A 16,322-nucleotide genomic window follows, 5' to 3' on the forward strand; every position below is an offset into this window, starting at 1 on the left:
GGGTTCTATCCTTGATGGGGGAACTAAGATCCCCCATGCCTTGCGGTGCGGCCAAAAAATTAAAAACAAACGACCAACAAAAACCCCTAACACAGTGTGAGGCATAGAGATGATAGGGGAAGCACACTGATTGGAACCCCACACCCTGGCCAGGCACCATAGTAACCATTTGCATGAATTGTTTTATGACAGGAGGTCCCAGTAAGGAACAGGGAACTAATAAGCCTCCACAAGCCAGAAGAGTTCGGGAAAGGTCAAAAGGAGACACCACCTGTCCGACCACCTCCCAGAATCCTTCTCTCTGGCATCCATCTTGGCTGAACAAGGCGTGCACCACCAGGAAGGACTCTTGAGTCAGAATGATTGGCTAAAGACAACCCAGACACTAATCCATCACCATAAAACCCGAGACTGCGAGCCATGTGACAGAGCAGTTCCCCTGGGTTCCCTCACCCTGATGCTCTCCACCCGGGTGCCCTTTCCCAATAAAGTCTCTTGCTTTGTCAGCACATGTGTCTCCTCAGACAATTCACTTCTGAGTGTTAGACAAGAGCCCGGTTTCGGGCCCTGGAAGGGGTCCCCCTTCCCGCAGCAGAGATACCCAAGTATTTGCTGAATGAAAGAATGGTAGATGCAAATGCCCAGGCTTTCTGCCCCACCTCAGAGGAGCAGACTTTGCCATCACCTCCTGCTGGCCAGAGCAGAATGAACCAGGGGTGAACCCCCAGTTTGGGCAGTCAACTCTCAGTCTGCTCAGCTAACCTACAGAATCAGCTGAACAGGAAAAGATGAGCCAGACCTTTCAATGTCCCTCTCACAGGAATTAGAACTAAACGTGTGGAAAGACTAGAGGAGTTAATGGCTGTAATCAGAGCTGGAGAGTCTGATTGGACAAAGAATAGAAAGATAGTGATGCTGACTTCTTTACCCTGGAGATACCTTATCCTAACGACAAAGCACCCAGTGGAGATTATCATGCATGCATCTAACATACAAAAGATGAGAATATTCAGTTTAAATGTGTGTGTGTGTTTGTGAGGGGTCAGCCTCCACTGCATGCGAAAGGACTTGAATCTTCCCACTGTCCCTTCCCTTAAGTGATTCAGTTTCTACCTGCCTCAAAGAGCATTTTATTGCCACAAAAGTGATCCAGGTCTTTAAAAAAAAAAAAAAAAAAAAATATATATATATATATATATTTTTTTTTTTTAAATTTTGAGGCCACGCCATAGGGCATGCAGGATCTTAGTTTTTAGTACAGGGATCGAATCCATGTCCCCTGCATTGGGAAGGCAGAGTCTTAACCACTGGACCAGCAGGGAAGTCCCAATCCAGGTCTTCAAAGGTGGATATTTTACATCCACTGGGGCATCTAAGACAAGTCAATTATTTCTTCGGGTGCTAAACAGAATAATCAACTTCTTCCTACTTTCAAGGAATCATTGGCTGTACTAACCTTATTGAAAATGGAATGGTCTTGTTTTTATGTTCTCTCTGCAGACTGTCGAACCCAGTCTCCATGTCTGAGGCTGCTCTCCAGCTTGGTGAGCTTTGTGGTTTTCCTCTCCATGGAGCTCATTTGTTTCCAATAAACCCTTTTGTCCTCCTCACCCAGTTTCAGGTGAAAAGGTTCCAAAGCCATTGTTCCTAGCAGATACTCAAACCAGGTGAGCCAGCCAGTGCCAAGGCTCTGACACCCAGAGGTGAGGAATCCAGGTCAGCGGGCTCCCCACACATTACTCTGTCTTAAGAAGGCTGACTTCTGCCTGGCTGTGGGCCTCAATCCCTTTACATCAGTAGGGTGAAGGCCAGTGTCAGGGGCTCAAGTGATTCATAGTTGAGGCAACCATTAGCACAGGCGCCTTTGACTCTCCTGACTTTAGGCAGGTGGGAAAGGGCCTCCAGAGCCTGACGCCCACCCCCCAACCCCTGCACTCAGACCTCTCTCTGGGCCCACTCCTCTGACAAATGGAATTTATTTCCTGCCCTATTGATAAACAAAGGATGCCACAGTCATCAGCAGCTGCAGCCCCCATGGACAGTGAGCTGGTGATCCCTGAGGAACCTCAGGAAGAAAGAACATCTAGCAGTCATCAGACTGCAGCCACTTCCCATGGTGAGCCCGGAGAAAAGCTCAGGATCTGAAAACACACGAAACTGGCCGCAGATAGCTGCGGTGCATATCAAAGGAATGATTTCAGTGAGCCTAGACTCTCGCATCTTCCCACACACAGAAACGCACCAAACTCCTTAACCCGGGTTATCTGGTTTTCTTTCATTAACAACTGTCTTTTGATGTTAGACCACCTGCCCTTTGTTGCAAAACTTCTATATAACCTGACTCCTCCCCTCACCTCCTTGGAGCAGATCTGTCAGGGTTACTTAGATGCTGCCTCCTAGGCTTGAAGTCCTAAAAACTCCCACCTAATGAAACCTAATTCTCAACTTTCAGGTTGTGAATAAGTCCACACCTCCAATACAGCCCCATCAAGGCCCAGACCCCAGGGAGGCAAATGGAGACCTCTGACCTTCAGGCCACGCTGGAAGGTGGAGATAGACAGCAGGGCTAGGTCTTGCTGCTCCTCAGCGTAGCGCACCAGGTACACGTAGACAAGCTTCTTCACCTGGGGAAGAGGGGGTTTCTCAGCAGGGACTGGGGCCCCTGTCCTGAGAGATGTCCTCACCCCGGGTGGCTGCAGTCCACAGGGAAAGCATCCAGGGTACCCTGGCCCCATCATGCTGATCCACATCTGGCTCAGGGACATCTGGGAGGGGTCTTTTCCTGGACCAGGGACATTCTGAGCGGATTGGACCTCCAGGGACTGGGCTGTCCCCTTTCTCATCCCCAGCTAGCTCCGGTTTATTCCTGGAGGTGGACGAGGGAGACTCCTCCCTGGTAGCGCTCACCTCTATGTTCTTACAGGCCACGTTCTTCACCACGGCGGGGAACAGGTCTGAGGCGTTCTTTCCCCGGGCAATCATCTAGGTGGTGGGGTCAGGGTAGGGGGAGAACAAGAAGGGAGGATGCCAGCACTCACTGGGGGAAGGTCCACAAGCAGCCAAGAAGGGCTCTTGGATCCGCAAGCTCCTCCCCCAAGGGATCCCCTCTGACCCCCCTCACCGCCACAATTCTCTTCATGGCCTCCAGCTTGAGTGAATCCTTGTTGGTGTCCAGCATCGCCTTCAGGTCATCGTGCCTGGTGGGGACACAAAAGGTCAGCTGAGGGCACAACGGTGGGGACAGGGCTATCAATCAGTAGGATTCAGACAGAAAGAAGGGACCTGGGCAGGGAAGGCACAAAGGAAAGCGGTAAAATATAGATCAGGGGACTTAGAGTGGGGAGAAGCATGTGGGTCAGTCAATGTTGCGGGGCTGAGCTGTGATCCTCTCAAAAAAGAATGTACCCAGAATGTAATCTTATTTGGAAACAGAATTGTTTCAGCTGTAATTACGATGCGGTAATACTGGAGGAGGGTGGGTCTCTAACTCAATACGTCTGGCGTGCTTTAAGAAGATGGCCCTGTGAAGAGAGAGATGCAGGGAGAATACTGTGAATACAGAGAACTGGAGTGACTCACCTGCAAGCCAAGGAACATCTGCAATATGCTTCTCTCTTAAGGTTTGGTTTTCGGCTGAGAGGCAAGTAAAATCTTAGCTCCCCAATTAGGGATAAAACCCATAGTCCCTGCATTGGCAGGCTTAGTCTTAACTACTGGACTGCCAGGGAAGTCCCGGGTGAACGACGATGTAAATAAATAACCCCTTGCACTTGGTGGAGGGGAATAATGTTAGTCTCCAAGCCAGTATCTAAATGTCATGCAATGGCCATTGAGATTTCAAGGGAGGCCTTTTGTTAGACTTCCTGAAGTGACTGCAAAATTCATCCAGAAACAAAAATCAATAGGTAAGAACTCCAGAGAATTTGGGGGCAAAAGGGGATGGAAATGAGAAAAACGGAACAATGACAGACAATTCACCTAACCAGAATTCAAAACACAAAACAAATGACCATGATAAAAGCTGTGTGGTGCCAGATTAAAAACTTCACAAATGGATCTAAGTTGATACATTAGGAACAATTAACACCAATTGGAGAAAGAAACTTTTGCCTCCCCTTAAACAAATGCTGTTGGGACAACTGCTATGTAGCAAAGAATTTAACTTGCACATGTACTTCACACCAAAATAAATCCCACATTTGTTTAATAGTTAAATTATGTTGGGTTTCCCTGGTGGTCTAGTGGTTAAGAATCCACTTTGCAGTGCAAAGGACATGGGTTCGATCCCTGGTCTAGGAAGATCCCACATGCCTCAGAGCAGCTAGACTCATGTGCCTGAACTACTCAGCTCGCACACATGAGCTGCAACTACTGAAGCCTGTGAGTCTCGAGCCTATGCTCCACAAGTGAAGCCACAACGAGCAGCCTGCACACGACAGTGAAAAATAGCCCCCTACTCGCGCAACCAGAGAAAGCCTGCGTGCTGCAACAAAGACCCCACCAGAGACAAAAGTAGATGAATCATTTTAAAAAATTATTTCAATGTATGGAAGAGGGGAAATTTTAATTTTCAAGGTCATAAAATTATCAGTAATAAGATGCTAGGTTTTTTTGTCAACTCTTGTGTATAAACTAAATTTAAGAAAAAAACCAAGGCAAAACTGTATTTGTTCACTAGGGCTGCTGTAACAGTACCACAGAGTGACTGGGTGGCTTAACCACCTCAATGTATTTTCTTGCAATTCCAGAGGCTAGAAGTCTGAGATCAAGGTGTCAGCAGGGCTGGCCTGTCTTCCTGACTTGCAGATGACTGTCTTCCCTTATCTTTACATGGTCTTCCCTTTGTGTTTCCTGTTCTCATAATAAGTGAATCGTATTGGATTAGGACCCGCCCTAATGACCTCCTTTTCACTTAATCACCTCTTAAAAGACTGTCCCCAAACACAGTCACATTCTGAGGTACTGGGGGTTAGGGCTTCAACATATCAGACCACAATTCAGCCCACAATAGCAACAGAAAGGAAAATATCTGGGATATGGTGAATACAAGTTTAACATTAAAAATAAAGTACTGATACAAGCTTCGGGTCTATATTCAGGACTCACTGGCAGGGCTGCCCCCCTGCCATCCCCCTGCCCCTCCAGGTGGACACAGCCCTGAGCAGCAGCTCCCCAGTCGGTGAGCGGAGCGTGGTCTGGCACTCCTTGACCATGTGCCCTTGAGGAGTGAACAACCTGCCCAAGCATACCCAGAGGCCCAGCGGCTGAGGGCCAAAGAAGTAAGCAGAGAAACGCGAAACCACCTCATGGAAAATGTGTGTCTACACGGCTAACAGAGCGGCGGGACCACAGATGCGCTCATACTGTCCAGGCAGCTCCAAAATGCAATGAGCAGCTGTGAATGGAGACCTGTATAATCTCTGACCTCCCAGATGATACTCAGATAACCCACAGCTTTGACCCTGCCAGGAGAGGTATTACCAATGGCAGGAATTAAAAAGCAGTGTGTGCAAAGTTAGTCGTGGAAGTGAAACACCTAGAGGCAACAGAAAATCAGAAAATAGACGTAGCCATTCTAGGAGAGGGAAGAGCATGCTAACGGTCATAAAGAGGCAAGTGTGACTAGTGCTGATGCTGAGACATGAGTAAGTGATAAATGCTGAGAGGAAGGAAAGAACCTGACGTAACAGACACCTAGTCACAGGGCTGCGTTTTGCAGAAATGTGCGAGTGCTTAACAGATAAAATCAGAAAAGACAGGAGGAGTGCTAAGAAACTGATGTTCCCAGGATTTTACAAGTGTTTCTTGTGAAGATATTTTTGACGGGAAGCAAAGTAGAAAGATGATGACTTCCAGAACACAGAGAACTTGCTAGCTGTCGGATTAGGGTTGGAGAAGATGTCCAGCCCCATGCATATTGATTTAGAACCCCTCCATACCACTCAGCCATAAAACAAAAGAATGAAATAATGCCATTTGCAGTAACATGGATGAACCTAGAGGTTATCATACTAAGTGAAGTAAGTCAGAGAAATACCATGTGATATCATTTATATGTGGAATTTAAAATATGACACAAATGAACTTATCTGTGAAACAGAAACAGACTCACAGACACAGAGAACAAGTTTACGGTTACCAACGGGGAAAGGGAGTGGAGGAAGGATAAGTTAGGAGTTTGGGATTAGCATATACAAACTACTATATATAAACAGATAAACAACAAGGTCCTACTGTATAGCACAGGGAACTAGATTCAATATCCTAAAATCAACCATAGTGGAAAAGAAAATGAAAAAAATATAATAAATATATGTATGTGTGTTTGTGTGTGTATGTATCCCTAAATCATTTTGCTATGCAGCAGAAACTAACACAACGTTGCAAATCAACTATACTTCAGTTAAAAAAAAAAAAACAGAATGAACATCTTCCATTCAGGAAGATGTCCCCCCCGAACCAGAGAACGTTTTCTACTGCCTATGGCCAAGTGAGGGTCAGAAGATAACCACCTCGTCCCTCTCCCAAACACAAACCAGGTGGTCAAGTCCTAGGCATGTTGAACTCAGGACAGATGGGTGTAGACAGAGGTACAGACCATTTAGCTGGGCCTGGGCAGCACGGAGGGCACAGGGAGAATGACAGAACTGGGCACCACCTTCCCCAATACACAAATGCACATCACGCACCCAGGATCCTTTGTACACACCTCCACACAGTCAACTCACCCCCACAGATCCCCATCACCCCAACACCCCATCAAACACTGGTATCACCAATATACTCTCACACCTGTCCCCACAGAGACACCTACACTCCAGAGACATACTCATACCCCCAAAGACACACTTACATCCCTCAGATATATATAGTTCTTACATAAACCCACACACACTCAACAAACCCCCTGCAGACACACCCATAATCCCCACAGAAACATACACAGACACATATACCACACATACACTTCCCACAAAAACACTGAGCACATAAAGCCACACACCTGTGGACCCACACGCCTCACCTGCAAACGCCTACAGACACCCACCACAAGCCCTCTGTACTGCCCCACACCCTCATCTAGACATGCACACACACACACGGCCTCCACAGACACACACCACCCACATCGCGCACACATACAGCTTTTTGACAAAACTGCGTCACTCTAATTTCATTCACCAAAATGGCCTGCGGACTCCTATGTGTGATTTCTGATGATAAATTTAGGCTTCTAAGATCAAATATATCCAGTCTCACAGATCCTCTGACCTCCTTAGGGGTCAACGGGCACCAGTTGGAGCTGACTCCGGGGCCCTTTACCTTCAGGAATTCTCTGCAGCAGGTTTCCTCACACCCAAGCGTCCTCACCTCCCCTACAGATGCCACAAGCCCATGTCAAGTGCCCACACCCAGGGTGGTGCTGGGTACCCACACTGATCCTCCACTCCCAGCCTAGTACCCACCTTCCAGGCTCCTAGGAGAGGGGACTCAGGGGAAGAGAGGGGCTGGGGGACATAGCACAGGCAAGACTGTCAGCTGCCCACTAGCAGACAGCAGCCCCCACCTGAGGTCTGACCACCTTGGGTCCCTCACTTTCACTCCCACCAGCTGATGTTCCCAAGATGGAGAGGAAGGGAGAGAGACACAGCAACACTCCAAGGCCATGAAACATTCATCTCCTGGAGTCAGATCCCTCTACAGGGCTCTCACTGTGACCCGAGCCCTGGCCTGACCTGAGGGACTCTGTGGGTGACTGGAGCCAGCAGGTGGGGTGGGAGGAAGGTAAAACCTGGAGTTTGAGGCCAGATACACTCACTTCATGTGATATACACCGTCCTCCTTCCCCTCACCACCCAAGTTCCAACCCACTAGATGGGAGCTGCTGCTGCTCCTGCTGCTAAGTCACTTCAGTCGTGTCCGACTCTGTGCGACCCCATAGACGGCAGCCCACCAGGCTCCCCCGTCCCTGGGATTCTCCAGGCAAGAACACTGGAGTGGGTTGCCATTTCCTTCTCCAAGGCATGAAAGTGAAAAGTGAAAGTGAAGTCGCTCAGTCGTGTCCGACTCAGCAACCCCATGGACTGCAGCCTACCAGGCTCCTCCAGCCATGGGATTTTCCAGGCAAGAGTACTGGAGTGGGGAGCCATCGCCTTCTCCACTAGATGGGAGAGGGTGGTCAAACTATCCTGATCTTATCCTGTCTCCAAAGCTCACCAGGAACCCTCACCTAGCCAGGACCTGGGGAGAGGAAAAGGTCAGATGTCTTACTCCATCCTCAAATATTTTACTGTCCTCCTCCCTTCAGAGCTACCAGAGAGTTAGGAGTTAAGCTCATTTTCCCCAACTTAAACTCTCAGCCCCCCATAACATCCCCCATGCCCACCCCCGTCCTGGACACTAAATGCCAGTCCAGTCCTCCTGCTAAAGAGGTGGGACTTAAATGGTTCCTGCTGGAAGAGGCAGCTTCCCATCCCTGGCCTTCCTCTCTGTCTGGGGGAAGAGTCCCTGAGGGCTCCTCTGTACCGGAGAGGCTGGCTCTGGCTCTGGCCCTGGCCAGGCTCTGGGCAAGGTCCTTCCAGGGACTCTTCTGGGGTCGTGTCTTCTTCTGGGGCTTGCAGCGACCGAAGCTCCTCCGGCTGCAGGGCCTGGTACCAGGGTGGGGCCCCGCCTTCGGGGGCCAGCACAGGGCTGGCAGCCTCCTGATCGGCCTCTCTGCCCCCTGGCCTCACTGCTGCCCCCGGGAGCTGCAGGAATCGCTGCATCAGGACACCAGATCCTGCTTCGAAATGAGACTGAGCTGACCAGGGAGCTGGGGGTGCCTGTCCCTGTCACCAGAGGGCCCGCCCCGAAACTCGGAAACTGGACACTGGCAGGATGGAGGCTCTGGTTTCCTCTTTGCTGCTCAGAGACAAGGACTCACGTGGTGGAGGAGGGCAGGGACTGGGGACAGAGCCAAGTCCCGGTCTGCAGGCAGAGGACCAGCAGGCAGGGGAGTGGATCCAGACACAGGTGAGGCATCTCTCACTTCCTCCTCAGGCCACAGCTGAATCTCTGCCCCCTCAAAACTCCTCCTCCTCAACAATTGTGTTTGCCTCCTTCCCACTCTGACCCCCACCGTCTTGATCCTCACCTGTCTTTCCGTGGCCAGGTCCTTGATTTTTTCCTTCCTATCAGCATTCTCTTATCTCTGCTTCCTCCATGCCTAGCTGAGGCCCCTCATGTGCACGCCTTCAACTGCTCTTCACTTACATCCTTGGCCCTCTTGTCCTCAAGACCCCTACCCCACCAGGAGTGGTTGGCTTTATTTGCTGTATTTGGATGCTCCTCAGATTCACCATCCTTGCCCTAGCAGCTTCACTACTTGCCTCTCACAGAAAATAAAGGCTTTAGATCAAAATCCCCACAGCTCTCAAACGTCTCCATCTACTCTTTCCCCTCCTCTTCCCTCTGGGCAGAGCTGGTCCTCCTTGAGGCCAGGCCAGTTCTCCCACCCAGCTCTGGAAGCCTCCTTCAATTCCTTCCAACCTCTCCCACACTACTGGCTCCTTCCCAAAGGCAGTTAAACTTGCTCTGGGCTCTCCCAGACTAATAATAGACAAATAAAAATAACAACAACAATAAACAGACATTCTTGAACTGGCGTTCTCCTCTGGCAGCTCTTTCCCTTTCCCTTTTATAAAAAAAAATATATATATATTGTTCATTCATTAGGCTGATCTTAGTTGCAGTGCACAGGCTCTCTAGTTGTAATTCATGGGCTTAGTTGCCTTGCAGTAAGTGGAATCTTAGTTCCCAGACCAGGGATCGAACCCACATCCCCTGCATTGCAAGGCGGATTCCTATTCATTGGACCACCAGGGAAGTCCCTATAGTCATACTTCTCGAAAGCGAAATTCTCATTCACTGCGTTTTATTCATTCACCTCCTCTTCACTCTCCTATTCACTTTTGATCTGGCTTCAGATGCTGATTAGAATTTAGGGGTCAGTGGCCATGATGTCTACAATTTAAATGGGTCAGCCAAAAATATTTATAGACCGATGGTTAGATAAAGCAAATACCATAGAATGGCAACAATGACTGAATTGAATCTAGGTGGAGGGTATACATATATTCATTGTATTATTCACTCAAATTTTCTGTATGTTTAAAATCGTTCATCAAAGAATGCTGGAGAAAATGAACCCAGCCCCTCCTCTTTTGACTTTGCCAGAACTAGTCTCTCAGGGCCGGAGATGGGGAGTGGAGCAGGAAGGGGTAGACCTGCTCTTTGTCACACCAGTGGGCACGATTTCTTTCCTTGTTTGAATTGACCTCAGAGGGTATTGACACTGCTGACAGCTTCCTTCTTGAAACAACATTTTATCCCTCCTGCCTTTGGCTTACTTATTCTCAGTCATTCTGAAACACTTTCCCCTGCTCTCTGGTCACTCCTATTCTATGTCTTCAGGGTTCTCACCTGTGCTTTGTCTGAATTCATTTTATAGATGCTACTTAGGTTATCTGGCTATCTTTACTTCCTTCGGTGGCTTTGATGGATGGACACACACACGTGTGTGTGTGTGTGTGTGTGTGTGTGTGTGTGTGTGTACTAATAATCCCTTGGAATCCAAATCCTAACATCCAGCTACCTACTAGACTCTACCTCAGAGTTTACAATCTCAGCATCTCAGAAGCCAGGCTCAACATTATTTTCCACAAATTTGCTTGTAATATCTTTATTTCCAATTACCCTGTCTGGCATCACCTTCTATCTAATACAAGAAATGGTAACCTGAGATTACCCTCATCTTCTCCCAGCCCCTTCCTACTACCTTCCCCCCAGGTAATCATCAAGTCTGTGGCTTCTACCATCTCAAGAGCCCCCCAAGTCCTGGACATCACCCATAGCCTAGTCCACCATCATGCCCACCCATCCAACTTCAACACCCCTTCACCTGTCTTCTGAATCCAGCACACATCCAATCTCTTCTCCACAATCCAGCCTGGGACCCTTCTAAAATGCAAATGTGCTACTGCCTGCTTAGAAATCTTCAGTGGCCCTGCACCCCCCTCCCTCCACCTTGGCATCTCTCTACCTTCAGTTCTGGCCATTCCAGTGGCTTGGACAGAGATTCTGGCCACACCGTATTAGCACATACAAAACCTGTGATCTGGCTCTCCTTCACCTCCACACCTTGCCTAAAGCTCTTTGTTCTGCCTGAAACATCCTTGGCTCTCCCCCACTCCCTTCTCTCCAGGACCAGGGACCAGCTCCTCTCACCCCTCTGAGAGCCCCACCACACTGCACTGTCACTAACAGGCTCTTCCCTGTGCCCCCCTCTAGAGGGGCTTGAGGAGGAGACTGTCTCATGTTCACGGCGGCATCCACACTGACTAGAACGAGACTCGACACAGCAGGCCCTTAATAATGCTTGTTTCAGAATTTACGAATAAACAAATGAAGGATGGAATGAGCCAAAGGTGGAAGGGAAGGGGAGGAAGTTAAGGTAGGGTTGAATTATAGGGGCAACGTGGGGAGCAGGAGTGGGAGCTCCAGACGCTCCCCAGAGATGGGGATGAGGACAGGGGGACCAGAATAAGGGGAGATGGATTTGTAGGAGCAGCCAGGCCTGGGGCCTCCAGGCTCAAGCTCGCAGATCTGACTCCGCCCCCGCGTTCTTTTGGGGTCATAAGCGAAAAAAGGCAGAGACCCTGTAATCCAAGTCCACCAACAGGAGAAACACTTGAGGAGGGAGGATTGGTCTTTCAGAAACAGAGCTGGCCGGCCCATCCCCCACCAGCCTCCACCCCCACCCTCACAGTTCCCAGGCCGGCCCCTCGCGGGGCGGGGGGCGAAGCGGGGACAGGGGGCGAAGCGGGGACAGGGGTCGGGAGGGTCTGTGTCCATGGCCGGAGGGGGCCGTGCAGGGGGCCGTGCAGGATTCCGGTCAGCGCCACCTGGACCGCCGCGGACGGGCCTGGGCGCTGTCCATGGTACCGCAGCGCGTGTTCCCAGGCCGGGCCGGGCCCAGCCCCCCTCTCGCCCGGCTCCCTCACCGCTTGTAGTCGGAGGAGAAAATGCCGCCGCTCGCCGGGTCGTGGCCATACTCGGGCTCCCCGGGGCCGGCAGAGCCGCCTTTGTCTTCGTTGTAGGCCGGGGCGGCCGACATTGGGCGGCAGGGCAGAGGGCTTCGCTGGGGAGGACGCGGCGCTGCCGGGATGCGGCAGGGACCGAGGAAGAGCGCGCAGGCCGGGCAGACGAGGTTGGCGGCGCTGCCCGGGCTCCGCAGAGGCCGCAATCTGCGGCGGCGGAGGCAGCAGCGCGCGGATTTAGCAATCAGGGAAGAGTGCGTTGTAGTTCTTAAAGGCACCTGCTCCCGCGACGCGGAGGGCGTGTCCGCGGAGGGAGCAGGAGGGGCGGTGCCGCAAAGCCTGGCCCCGCCCAATGCCTCGGAAATCCCTCCAACCTCCAGTACGGAAGGTGCCAGCCCTTGAAAGTGATCATGCACCTCCAGGTTTGGGGGTGGGGAGATGGGGTGCGGGGGTGGGGTGGAGTTGGGGACTGATGTTGGGGGACAGCTGTCTGCAGATGCAGAACGCCATTACTCATCCCTGACCACCCGGGCTCGGTAGGACGGTCTCTAGGAGCTTCACTCATGCCAGATACTATGCGGATTCTCACCCACCCTGTGGAAAGAAAGGCTGGGTCTTGGGTGAGGGGCGGGTAAAAGAAAGTTGTTCACGACAGCTTCCTAGAGATGATGGAATTTAAGGAAGGTTGGTCCAAGAGCGCCGAGGATGCAGATGTAGAGAGATGGGGACTGAATAGAGGGAATGGTGAACCTCGAATATGGCTTCGGAAAATAGTTTAATGATCATTTCTGAAGCCCCTTGCCCACCAGGAGTGCCTGAGGTCACAGCTAGTCCACGGTCAAGTCCACATCCACGGAAACCCAGGAAAGAAGGGGAAGGGAGGAGGTTGGGTTAGGGTATGGTGTAACTGCCAGGACTTTTGGATCCTGTGAGGCCTCCAGCTCCTCCCTCAAGGTCCAAATTCCGCCCCCCCCCCCCCCCCCCCAGGGAAGGCAGCCTGGATCTAGAGAGAAAGTAGTGATTGGGCTGGGGGAAGGGGGTGGGTTCCAGTTGAGTTGGGGCATCAGGCTGAGTGAGTGGGGCAAGGGTGGGGGGTTGGTCTTTTGCCTGGGCTTCCCTGGTGGCTCAGACTGTGAAGAATCTGCCTACAATGCAGAAACCTGGCTTCGATCCTTGGGTCAGGAAGATCCCCTGGAGAAGGAAACGGCAACCCACTCCAGTATTCTTGCCTGGAGACTCCCATGGACAGAGGAGCCTGGTGGGCTACAGTCCATGGGGTCACAAAGAGTCAGACAAGACTGAGAAATTAACACTTTCACTTTTCAGGAGGTGAGGCCTGGATTCAGAATGTGGAAGGGGCCATAGGACTGAGTCTTGATCTATAGGCTACTGTGTCTCCAGAACCAGAATTGGAGGGTCTCGGTGGAAACGGAGGGGCCCCGGAAAGGTAGGGCTTGACTGCTTGGGTAGGTTCCATTGGAGAATGGGAATGAGGGTTAATCAGGACCACCAAAGCACCTGGCTGAAGAATGGGAATGGGGGTTGACCAGGACCACCACAGCACCTGGCTGAAGGAGACTGAAGTAAATAGATGTGCCTGGTATCTCTGAGAGGGGATCTTTCTGGAGTGGGCCCAAAAGAATTTCTGAGGAGTAGAATGTTGATGAATTAGCAGGTCTAGTTTGCTTCTGGGGGCTTTGGTTATGCCAAAGTAAAGTGGATCTCCAATTTGAGTAACGTGGCCTAGGTGGGGAGAGGGCCTAAACTGTCCAGAAGCTCATAGTTTAGCTACAGTTGTTAATTGGTTCTAGAGGTGATGTGGGGTCCTATGTGGGTAGCTGGGCCGTCCTCACTGAAGTCATGGGACTTCGGACTACTTGTACAGGGTCCAGGTTGGGCCCTGGACCCAGCAGTTGCTGAGCAAAGTGCACACAGTTGCTGCGCATGGGGTGATAGGGAGGCGGGTCAGTGTCCATGGCTTCGCACACTTGGCGCTCCAGTGCTATGTGGTCAATGCCGCCGCATCTATGCAGCACCCGCCAAAGCAAGCAGGAGCACAGCATTGGGGGCTGCCCTTGTTTGGATACAACACCTTCACAGGAGCCGAGAAACAGGTGAGGCCCATGGCCACGAGGGTTCTTGCCTGCAAGGATCACGGGTCAAGTGCGATCAGAGCTGAGTTTGGTCCTGTGACTCCAGCCCCAAGCTCCCACCCACACCCCCATCTCCCAGGATCCCGTGGCCCTGAGCCCCATGCCCTGGGTGCCCAAGCGACTTCCTTCGGAGACCTGCACCATGAGCTGGGGGTGGCAGTCTTCGTCCCTATGAGGCCCACCCACTGGTGGAGCGGGCTTGATGGGCAGCCTCTGTTCCAAGAGCAGGGCCTGTCCTCTCACCCTCAAAGTGGATGATCTCTCCGTGGCCACAGTACACACCAACGTGGGCCCCGACCAGTGTCCAGTGGGGGACATCAGCCTGAATAGGAAGAGGTCTCCCAGCTCAGGTTCATTGTCCTCCAACTCCACAGCCTCGAAGTGCTGGCCCAGGAAAGCCTCAGAGAAGAACTTAATGGTGCTGACTGCCCCTGTCACAGCCTGTGAGGAAAAATGGACCAGACCACAGGACGACTGCAGGCCGGGATGAAAGAGAAGTCAGTTCCTTCTACTGTTCATTGTGTCAGATGGGCCACCCAGGGCTCAGGGAGACCTGGTTTGGGGCTAAGCCCCAGGTGACTGTCTTCCGTACGCCACCCCTGCCTCTCTGTGCTGAGGATCTTCAGAGGCCTGGGCATCATAGGTAAGTTCTGCCCTGAGCCATCCTTCAGTTTCCAGCCATTGAGACCTCCTGAACTGTTTCGTCTCATCTCAAATTCCAGCCTTGCCATTCCCCTAGCCAACTCCCACCCCCTCATCAGGATCCCCTTTCCCACTCATCTCCTATATTTCCATTCCCTGGAGGCAATACAGGGAGCATGCCTACCTGAGATGAGCTGAAGTCCTAAAGAAACAGATGAGCGATCTGGTGAGATCTGGACCCAAGACAGGCATCTCCTCCCAAGTCTGGGAGAGAAAGACCCCTCCACAGCCTCAGCCATCAACATCTACTAAGCAGCTGCTCATTTGATGCTTAATATAGTCCCACAAGATGGGCACAGTATCTGCATTTTCAGGACTAAAAGAAAAAAAAAAAGACAAAACACAGGTGCACATTCATCGTTGGACATTTAGGTGGTTTCCACATCCTGGCTACACTATCAGGTGTAAAACAGAAAGCTAGTGGGAACCTGCTGTAAAACACAGGAAGACCAGCTCAGTGCTGTGTGATGACTCCGAAGGGTGGGATGGGGAGGGGGTGGGGGGCAGTAAAGCTCAAGAGGGAGGGGATATATGTATATTTGTAGCTGATTCAGTTCATTGTACAGCAGAAACTAACACATTTTAAAGCAATTATATTCCAATTTTAAAAAAACAGGTTCACACGTTTTGTTTCTGGAGTGCACACAGCTTAATGTAGGTCTGCTTCTTGTGCCCTTCGACCTAAACATCAGTCACCTGGTACCTTCTTTTTCTCTATATGGAAGGGAGCAGTACATTTAGAGCAGGTTTCTCCTATCTTTACTGGGAACAAAGGGCTTTGGGGACTTGGGAGGATAGCCTGCTGAAATTGAGCCTAGGCTTTGGTCTCAGAGAGAGCCTGGAAAAGGAGGTGAAAGAAGGGCCGGCCTCTCATCCCTGACCTTCCCCTTCGCCCCTGGCCCCACTCCATAGTCTCCGTCTCCTCTATGTATTACAGAGCGAATCTCATTTTCCTGAACTGGGAGCTGTGACCAATTCATCGCAGTTTGTGTGGGACTTTTCAGGTTCTAAAATTGAAAACCCAGGAACCCAGGAAAACTTGGGACGACTGGTGACCTTGGGGTCCTCTCTCCCAGCTCTCTTGACCTCAGGAGACCACAGGGAGGACCCAGTCATGTGAACAACTCTTTGGTCACACTCTCCTGCAATCCACCGGCAGCCTCTCTTTCTTCCCACTCCCCTCATACCCATCAGGCCAAGCAGAGATCATAGCTGTGGGCGAGAGTGGACTGTCCTGGCCCCTGCTAGGGCAGCAGGAATCCGACCTGGAGAAAAGGTAAGACAGACAAGCTGAGGACTTCTGTTCCAGTCACCTGGGATGTGAAGCTCATCTAGGGAGAGGGGGAAAAAAAACAAAAAACAGCTGTCACCCCCTGGCTCCTGAGGAGTG

The 16,322-nt window shown here is 51.1% G+C and overlaps 1 protein-coding gene across 1 annotated transcript in view; it reads right to left on the reverse strand.

The window, feature by feature from the left end:
- Positions 1-12,154, reverse strand: part of AP3B2 (adaptor related protein complex 3 subunit beta 2) — a 36,478-nt gene extending 24,324 nt beyond the window's left edge. The window contains exons 1-4 of the mRNA XM_052659679.1: positions 12,042-12,154; positions 3,122-3,197; positions 2,908-2,982; positions 2,529-2,624 (exon numbers count right to left, since the gene is read on the reverse strand). Of these exons, the coding sequence (XP_052515639.1) occupies positions 2,529-2,624; positions 2,908-2,982; positions 3,122-3,197; positions 12,042-12,154 (360 nt within the window). The remainder of the gene's footprint in view (positions 1-2,528; positions 2,625-2,907; positions 2,983-3,121; positions 3,198-12,041) is intronic.
- Positions 12,155-16,322: the final 4,168 nt, after the last annotated feature.

Source organism: Budorcas taxicolor, chromosome 21 (genome assembly GCF_023091745.1).
Source record: "Budorcas taxicolor isolate Tak-1 chromosome 21, Takin1.1, whole genome shotgun sequence".
Classification (NCBI taxonomy): domain Eukaryota; kingdom Metazoa; phylum Chordata; class Mammalia; order Artiodactyla; family Bovidae; genus Budorcas; species Budorcas taxicolor.